General features: G+C 29.2%; 1 protein-coding gene across 1 annotated transcript; it reads left to right on the top strand.

Moving 5' to 3' along the window:
- Positions 1 to 1,850: 1,850 nt before the first annotated feature.
- On the top strand, positions 1,851 to 3,497 carry LOC107026751. The gene is made up of 3 exons (XM_015227830.2): positions 1,851 to 2,686; positions 2,772 to 2,944; positions 3,022 to 3,497. Exons 1-3 carry the CDS (start codon positions 2,069 to 2,071, stop codon positions 3,131 to 3,133), a joined length of 903 nt encoding a protein of 300 aa, XP_015083316.1. The 5' UTR covers positions 1,851 to 2,068; the 3' UTR covers positions 3,134 to 3,497.
- The last annotated feature ends 6,844 nt before the right edge of the window (positions 3,498 to 10,341 follow it).

Raw genomic sequence — 10,341 nt, 5'->3', positions numbered from 1 at the left:
ATATATATATATATATATATTATTATTATTATTATTATTATTATTATTATTTTGTTTTTTGATATAGACAAGGCAGAGACTTTGCACCCTCCAATCTTATTAAGTATCAAAATACTGAGAAAGTATATTAATTATACAAGCTGAAAACTAATTATTTTTTTCTAATTCCGTTAGAAAATTGTGCACAATTATTGAATCTTGGTAATTTTAGTCATTTAGATAGTGTACAATGTATGTTGTGTGCTATGTATTCTGATTTACGTAGTTGAAAAGAAGTAAAAAGTTTAAAATAAAATAATAACAGTTTTATAAAAATACTATTTCTTTGATTTCATTTTTAACACGTAATGTTAAAACAAACCTTTTAAATTTTGTAATTTTAAACTCATAAGCAGATCAGAATCGGAACTGAAATTTTTAGTAAAAGTATACTTTTCTTTGTATAAATTAAAAAAAAATAAATCAAAACACTTAATTAGGAGGTCCAAAATCTGATCCCATAGTGTCAGTAAAGTCCACATTTTCCTTTTATTTAATTTCTATTATATATATATATATAATTATATATTATAGTTATATTTTAATTGTATTATCTTCTACTACTCCTACTATTTTTGTTATGTTATCTCTGCATTCTATCTTGTTTGCTTATCTATTCGAACATCCACACTAAGTTATATAATTGGTCCTCTCTCTGTATTCTATCTTTGTTGTCCCTCTAAATAAAATTTTCTAAAGTAATAAAGCTCCAAAATTATTTGAATACGTCCTACTTGTCAATTTATGTGATATATATTACGTAATAATTTATATGATATATATATATATAAAATTATTTATATTATGTTATATTAGATGTCATTTAAAATTTGTATATTTTATTTATGTATACACGAATTTAAATGTTTATGTATACACTTCAGAAGTTAAAGAGTATAACTGTCAGTACAGACTTAGATAAGAGACTCATTTATATTATGCGTAATTTAACTTTAACCACACTAATTACGAATAAATAAATTTTAGAATTAAGTTTCTTAAAATTGTGCAAACATCAGTATCATCTTAATATTCTCCAATTAAAGTTAGTTCTTTGTAATAGGGGTATGTTTTAAAATGATCTAATTTCATTTTATTTATTTTTTTGCTAATAGGACAGAACCGAAGCAACCCAATCTACATTTTGTGGTAAATATAATAATAGATCATATAATTATTTTTGAAAAAATCACTAAAGCTGTATACTTATATATTTTTCTTAAAAGAAAAAAATAAAGCTTTTGATATGAACTCGATAGCTGAGGGATAGTTTTGAATCCATCTTTAAATATAAGGGATCATTTATGTAATTTTTCTCGTTGGCGCAATTGACATTATTTTCCATGATGTACCCATCCTATTACTATCCAAATACAGTGAAAAGGACACTGCGTGATTAAGAAATAGCCTAAACTCACTCTAACTAAAACCTATTTTTCACAAAAGCAAAAATTATTAAATGTATTATATGAATGATAAATAAATATATTAAATTAATTTAAATTAATTTTTTTATCATAATTCTCGATCTTCGACTTTCCAATAAATTGAATTTGCAACAATGTTGTTACTGTACGAAAATCGTCTTGTTTGATCAAACCACTCAAGTAAAGCAAAAATCCAAAGCAATAAAGAAACAAACAGCCCAATTTGCCATGGGCAATTAAATCAAGGGGCATACAAAAAAAATATAAAGTTCCGTACAATAATTGAACAATATTTTTTTGTCTACGTGGCAACTAGCAACTCACTGCATCACGCTTTTTACATGACACGTGTAGAAGCTTCCAATTTACCCTCCAAAAAGCTCACTCCGTCGCCGGCTCCACCGTTCTTGCTGTACCCTCTCACGTGCTAACACCACACGTGTCAATCACTCAACGTTTCTTCTTGTCAACGCCGTCTGCGAATTTAACGGTGCTTCTAAACATATATAATCACTGTCACACCCTTCTACTTTTTCAAAGTTTTCTCACTCAAATAATAAATATAATAAAGTGTTCAAAAATAAATAAATAGTTGTTTCAGTATGAAAACGGTCCTTTTCCGAACCGGTTCCGGCTCAATTCCGGCGGTTGTTCCCGGTTCTCAGAGAGCAGTCTCTGTTTCCACTCGTGAATCCATCGGTAAAGTGTTTAATGGAGAGAAGAAGAAAGGATGTTCTTCTCCTATGATCTCTCTGTATTCGGAAGTCAATCGTCGCGGTATACGCCGGGTTTCATCTGAATCCGACGTGATCCGGTCGGGATTTGAAGGTTCGAGTGTATCTAGAAAGTTGAGTAAGATTGGATCGAGGTCATTATCGTCAATAATACCGGAGGAGGATTGCGGTTCTGAACAGAATGAGTTGGAGGTTTTGCGAAGTATTGGATCACTGAGTTTGACGGAAGATCGACGGAGTTACGCTGGAGACTGGCATAGGAACAGTATTCCAGTCGATGAGCTTGGATTTTCCGGCGGTGGAATCGGCTCCACCAAAAACAAAAAGTTTGGCGGCAATGGTGACGGTAGAGATGAGTTCGATGCAGATAGTTTAACCGGCGGAAAGTCAGATCCAAGGAAAATTGGAGCCTATTATAAGGAAATGCTGAATTCAGATCCTATGAATCCTCTTCTTCTTAGAAACTACGGCAAGTATTTGCATGAGGTAAGTAGTTTTTCTATATTTATTGAAATTAAAGTTGTAATATAAGAAGATTTTGTATTGAATTGTTGATTTTACATAATTGAAGGTGGAGAGAGATTTTGTGAAGGCTGAAGAATGCTACGGAAGAGCTATACTTGCAAGTCCTGGTGACGGAGAAGTGCTTTCTCTGTATGGCAAATTAGTTTGGGAGACGCAGCGAGACGAAAACAGAGCCAAATCTTACTTTGATCAAGCTGTTCACGCTTCTCCTAATGACTGGTAAATAGCTTTTTCATAGATCAAATATGGATCTAAGAATATAGAAATTGAAATGAAACTGTTTGTTGTGATAACAGCACTGTGTTGGGATCGTATGCACACTTCATGTGGGAAGCCGAAGGAGACGAAGACGAAGACGAAGAAAGAGAAACAGTAGCAGCTGGAGCATCAATGGTTGCAGCTTACTAGCCTGCAGAAAACAGATAAAAAAAATAAAATTCTATTACTATGTTAAGTTCACCTTCGGCTTTGGATGGGAAGCTAGTTGAGACCTAATTAACTTAATTTAATGTACTTGTAAAATGTGTAAAAAGAACCTAATAAAAGAGGGAGTATGTATTAAACTTAAATTAACTAAATCAATGTTCTAATTGAAAAAATGAAGGGGGAAATCTGTAGAAGAGAGTCAAAAGAGAAGAAATAATTATAAGTGTGTCTACAGTTTGAAGTTTTTGGTGTACATGTATTAACTATTATTAGTGCTCTTGCAAGTCTGATTTAGCACCGGAATGAGATTAGTAATGTATCAAAGCCTTCCCTTTTAATTTGATCATCATGTCTTTTTTCTTTTGAATTTACCATATCGTATCGTTGTATTAGAGTTATGATCGAATATTTCATTTGTGAAACCAAACTTAAGAGAAACTTTTGTGACATGTTTGGTGGACTAGTTTAAGAAAAGCTATTAACTTTTGACATAGTTAAGCGCGCTTAACACTAACCAGAATTAATATGAATAAAAACCACTTGAAGGTAGAAGTTAGAACTATAAATTCAATTCGACAATACGTAGGGAAGAAATACTTAAGGGTGATGCACCAGTACTCTGCGATCTATCTCTGAAATCTTAGAGATACATTTATGCTATACTAAGGTATTATTATTTCTGAACTTATTTTATTAATAATTTTTTAGTCCTTTTTGACCTATGTGACACTATCTTGTAGGTCTAACACTGGTTGATTTTTTTCAAACTAGTGCCACGTAGGTCGAAAAGGGATAGAAAATTAATTATAAAATAAGTTTGGAATGAGGGGTACTTGTGTATTTTTTCAAATACTTTGTAATATTTCATTTCTTGAAAATGCAGGAGTTTTTCCTCGCACAAATGGTTAAAATTAGTATATTATTCAAATATAAGTAGAGAAATTACTACCTTAAGTTATACAATCTGTCAAAGTTTGGGTGATAAGGAGAAATGATGATTAGTGAAGAACTATATGTCTTGAATAATTAATAGAGTACGTGATATATACTATCTCATGTTCCGATTAAATAAATTGATATAATTAATAGAGTACATGATATATACTATCTCATGTTCCGATTAAATAAATTGATATACTTATAGAGTAATCATCAGGATCAATATATGATTTTTTAACAATCATCTTGCGAATTAAGTTCCCAATTTAATTTGTATAGATCAATACAAAAGGTTTAGGATTGAAACTGTCAAACTTATTCTAAGGTTACTATATAGTGATATATATTAGTAAATTTTTAGTAGTAAATATGTCCTAATTCCATCATCTTTCAATTTTATTTCAAAATTAGTTGCTCTTTTAACAAAATAAACCGTTGCACAACATGTACATTAGTAAAGTTAATGTTTATTTTGATAACAATCATCATTAAAGCTAAACTTATTTTGGGCCAGATAAGAGTGATTGTTGCAATATTATCCTTAGCACTATATATCAGCTCATTAATCTCTGACTGCAGGCCTTATACAACGATACCCAACCCAATAAAGTTTTGGGCCCAAGAATTTGTAAAAATTTCACAAGGGTTTCTATTTGGACAATACTATTCATTTTGGAACTACCGACATTATATTTGACAACTCGATATCAACTCATCACATCCTGAAATGACGGGTTCTATTTTTAGACATGTAGTGTCTGAAGTTTCATATGTATAGTATACATAAATGCTTAAACTTGAGTTTATGTGTTGGCCGAACTCTCCAAAAATATTATCGTATCCGTTTTGATTTCCTAAAAGAGAAAGATGCTTTTAAAGGATCTAACACACATTCATAGACATTAATTTCTAAAGAGTTCAAGTAAAATAGACTTCAATCATATGAAACTTCAGATATTAGTCTTTATCAAGACTAACTTCAGATACCATATATTCAAAGGTAATACTGTAAAATGTAAAATTATCTTTCTGTTATTGCTTCTTAAATGGTAAGTCAAGTCAATACTGAACAAACGAAATTGAAATTATTTCAACGTATTGTGCTCTCATCCGATATATAAAGTAGGACTTTTTCGATATGCATACAATTTTTATTTGTTTCCAAACATTCAAAGTTATTTGACAAGTTCTAAGAATTGAGTCACACATTTATTCTGTACGTTTTAATTTATTTATCTTATTATTTTTTTTTACTTTGTCAAATATTAACTTTTCACATAATAACTTTAAGATAAAAAAAATAAAAAAGCATTTTGATAAATTCAACCTATTTTTTTATTTAATACCATATGACATTTTATTTTTTATTTTGTTAAAATTATGCTTGATCAAAATTCAAAAGATGATTTAGAATTGTTCAAAATTGAATCAAAATCGATAACTCGAATAAAAAAAGTTATTGATTTATCGGTAATGAATTATTAATTTAGCAGTTTTTGTGATGATTTTAATATATTATAATAGTTAGGTTATCAGTTCTTAACCGTTTGAAGTTTTTCTCTTAAGAAGTTACTTGTTAATTCGAGAATAAATTAATAAATAATATTTATACCATTCGGTATAGAAACTTCTTGACTTATGGTTCAGTATCAAATTTTTGTTTTTGGTTGTCTCAAATTCTCGATTATTCTACAATGTTTCTGCATATGCTTTTGAACAAGATGCAATCTGTGAACTCATTTGCATGATTCATTTGATTTTTCACCTTGTTTCAAAGTGATTTTTAACAAAAAATATTTGTGATAAATTCCGATAACGATCAATAACCGATAAAGCAATATCATATTACTTCTATAACAATTTATATATCTGCAAATCGATAATGAACCAACCGATATACCGTCTTTATCAATTTATCTTAAATTTTAAAATGATATAGACTCTTGGACCAATTATTTTGAATAACGACGTGATCACTGAAATGGACAGGAGGGAGTAATTTTATTTTGACAATATTGTCAACAAAATTGCCTATCAAGTCACTATTGTTAGACATTTAAATATCATTTAACTAATTGTTTGACATTAATTCATGTTGTTTGTCTGTGTAAAATGAGAAACATTAATTCAATTTTGTGATATAATGATTTAAGATAAAATGACTTTTCATGCTACACTATGTCGTGGGGCTGCTTTTGAATAAATGAAATAATATTTTAAGATAAAATCTAAACAACAAAAATGTTTAATTCTTAAGATTTGAATAATCAAGATCTAGAGCTGAAAAGGGTTACTTACGTAATTGTACATGTGACCAAAAAAATTCAATAAAATGATTGCATGTATATATATGTCATTGTATGCATAATGTATAAAAGTGAATATATATTGTATAACTTTATATCAAAGATGTATGTATATATTATCTATATAAGTTGTTTATACAATATACACACACACAATATTTATATATACATTTTTTTTCAATTCTAACCAACTCAAATCTTCTCTTAACAATCCCAAATTTTAGATATGAACTCCTCTCAATGTTTCGAGTATTATTTTGATAAATTATTCACTCGAAGGGATTCACGTTTGCGGCACATTAAATTTTAAAATAGAATTTCGAAGACGCTTTAATGACTGGATATGCAATTCTCCAATCCCTACCAACTCAAATGTCCCTTTAACCATCCCAAATTTTTATATGAGCCAGTTTCATAACCAGGGGTATATCAGCTCTAAATGACAAAGTTGAGGGGTATATCAGACCCTTTTCCCTTATATGTTTTGAGTTTTTTAATGTATTATTCACTCAATACAATCAGGGGCGGACCCATATGGTGTCCGCCGGGTGCTTGAGCACCCATTAACTTCGTTACGAAATATATATATCTATGTAGAAATCGATAGGTATTTGTATAAAATTAACATAGAGCACCCAATGAATAAATCATATAGTTGGCCCAATGGTTCTAGGATGGGTACTTAAGACTCTTTTAATGTTGTTATACCAAGATTTGAATCTCATTGTTAACACATATTTTTTATAGTTTCACTTCAGAGCACCCACAACCTTAAAATCCTAGATCCGCCACTGAATACAATATCACATTTACGGAATATCAAAATTTTAAAATCTGACTTTAAAAAAAGCTTTAATGATTAAACATGACTAGCAAGTAGCAACCTTTAAATACTTAGTAGTTTAATTAGAGTAGCAACAATGTACTCAGGAAGTTTCAATCATATAAGAAGAAGACAGTGATTATGCACTTTGGTTGTCACAAACTATGGCAGAGTAAGCCATATTTTAAGTAATAAATAATAGTTTGGGTTATTTTTGGTAAGATAGTTTAATTCATTTTATTTAAATCATATTAAATATTATAGCTACTGTTTAGGAAAATTTAAATTCACAGCTATAGTTTTTCCCAATTTTGCTATTAGCTTGATTTGTATAAGTTATCAGATTTGTTTAATTCGCCTGATTTGTATAAATTTAAAATTTATATAATTCGATTTCTAATTGTATAAATTCAGAATTTCGTATATGCTTACTCTAGCTATTTATATACTATTTATGAAAAATTTATAATAAATTATCCTATTTGTATCTTGACAAGCAAAATATACAAACAATGATTTGAAAAATTCTTAGATATATACGAGAAGCATATTCAAATAAACTGAAATTTCTTTATGACATAGATTTTTAAAAATATCTTTGATGTATTTAAATATTTAAATCCCTTTACATAGGATAAATACATATTAAAATCCCTCAACACTCAACAGCCCTTTATGATTTTTTTTCCTATCTTATTAAAATTCCTAATTTTTTTCATAGGTTATAAGAATGGCAAAAATATGAACAACAAAGCAAGAAAATTGTGGTCGTTATTGGTTGCCAAACTTGGGCTAACCTAACAAGAAGTATCAAAAATAAATAAATAAAATAGTATAGTTTAGCTCAATTATAAATCACCAATAAATACCTAGAATGACAGATTTGTTATTTGATGTTTTCACAATATATATAGGCCACTCATATATATGGGTACGTAACAAAGTCTATAATAGAGTTCTTACTTTAATTAGGGTTTGATTGATCGGATGAAAATAGTACTATCATATGGTGTTATTTATTGATTTATAGCTATTTATTAAATTGACATAAAGTTATATGAAAATTAATATATGGATAACTTTATTTTTTATTTAACTATCAAATGACCCCTGATGCTTTTCAAAATCTTTTTCATATCCTTCTTATTATATTTGTGAAGGATATATTTATAAACGAATTAATTTTTTCAATTCGCCAAATCAAACTCTGCATGAGAAATACTTTTAGAATAATTAGCTAATATCAACATTATTAATGACAACATTATTGATACATCTCATTCGACATTATTTATATATACCCTATAAAATGACCTTTTAGTAATTTACCTCTAAAAAAGTACTCTTACCGATTATCTATTAAGAAAACAATATAACTATTTTACCGCATCATCTCGTTGAATTTTATTTGCCCTGATTTCTTACCATAAGTAGATTTTTCTTTTAGGAAAATGTTTTAATATTTGAGTCTCTATAAGTATATGCTTGTTCCTTCTAACTTTATCAGCATTCACAATATAGTCCTGGGGTTTTGAGAGTTTCGATTATGGGGGAGAATTTGTGAACCTCCTTGTATTCCGAGTGAATTGTTTGAGGTTATTTCTCTCTATATTTTGTACTCTCATATTTATAGTGGATTGCTCATCTCCGTTTGTGGATGTAGGTGGTCGATTGATTGAACCACATTAAATCTCTGTGTCCTTTGGTGTGTTTCTCGTTTTTCTTCTTACTTGTGATCTTTCAAGGTTTGCTTTGTTAGCTTCCACATTACATCTGCTATTTTCGGTCCTAACAAGTGGTATCAAAACCGTCTAGTGCAACGATTTGTTGATAACCAAGTTAAAAATTAGGTGTTTATCTTGGTGGGTGTAATTTTAGCCGCAATATTTTTGACAGTAATGAAGATCCTTGTTGGAGAAATTGTTTCAGAGAGGTTCTCTGTTTCAAGACTTAGATTTAATGGAGGAGATTACGGAGAATATATGTGAAGAAGGTGTACAAATTTATTTTGTCAGAAATTCAGGACAATTGTAAAAAATTATCGGGTTTTATTTGCCATGATTTCTTATCATAAATAGATTTCCCTTTAAGAAAAATGTTTATTATTTTGAGTAGTCCTTTTCTTGTTGGGAAGGTTTTGGTACTCTATATTTATAGGTTTGTTCTTTCTAACTTAATTAAAATTCACAATGTAAACATAGGTTTTAAGAGTTTCGGTTATGGGGGAGAATTTGTGAACTTCCTGTATTTCGAGTGAATCGGTTGGGGTTATATCTCTCCATATTTTGTACTATTATATTTATAGTAGATTGTTCATCTCCTTTTGTATGGACGTAGGTCGATTAACCAAACCATGTTAAATCTCTGTGTCTTTTGGTATGTTTTCGTTTGTCTTCTTACTCATGGTCTTTCAAGATTTGCTTTGCTAGCTTCCACATTACATCTGCTTATTTTCGATCTTAATTACCACATCCTATTAATGGATGTTTAGTTTTAGAGTTTGGAGAATATGAAGAAAAAACATATTATATTTTTTTGATATGTTAGAATTGACAAATAAAAATAAAATTTATTTTTAGAATAGTGCACAAGTAAAATAAATCGAGAGTTATTATATTCCTCCATCATTTTCAAATGTTTTTCTTTTTGGTGTAGCATAGAGCCGTCAATATGGGCTAGGCCCGTTGGGCCGGCCTGGCCTAACTCGGATTTAGTAGGGCTGAGCTAAGATTTTTGGAGCTCATTAAAGAAAAAGGCTTTTCAGCCTGGCCTGAATAAGCCTGTTGATTTGAGGGGCTTAAGAAATATCGGTAGGGCCGGCATGTGGGCCAGTAAAATTTAATGAAAAAATATAATATAATATTAAATATAAAATCAAAGAGAGTCTAAACTCAAAACAATTAGGTTAATATTTCTATTTAGATATTTATACTTTTACTTGAAAAAACTTAATAATTTTTTTTTATTTTTTGAAAATGGTAACCTAACTTAATAAATATTTTATAAAAATAATTTTATTTGTGAGTTTGATTAACAAGTAGTAACATTAACATCATGTAATATTGTTTTGTCGATATTTATGATAACATTTTTAAATTATAATTTATAATTTAAAATTAATA

The sequence above is a fragment of the Solanum pennellii genome, chromosome 8, assembly GCF_001406875.1.
Source record: "Solanum pennellii chromosome 8, SPENNV200".
Classification (NCBI taxonomy): Eukaryota; Viridiplantae; Streptophyta; class Magnoliopsida; order Solanales; family Solanaceae; genus Solanum; species Solanum pennellii.
This window is presented reverse-complemented; position numbering and strand designations above follow the sequence as displayed.

Bases quoted from the DNA above. Each gene is read 5' to 3' on its own strand.
- LOC107026751 (XM_015227830.2), top strand. From the start codon at position 2,069: ATGAAAACGGTCCTTTTCCGAACCGGTTCCGGCTCAATTCCGGCGGTT. The intron at 2,687-2,771 runs GTAAGTAGTTTT...ACATAATTGAAG, and splicing joins ACGGCAAGTATTTGCATGAG to GTGGAGAGAGATTTTGTGAA. The intron at 2,945-3,021 runs GTAAATAGCTTT...TTGTGATAACAG, and splicing joins CACGCTTCTCCTAATGACTG to CACTGTGTTGGGATCGTATG.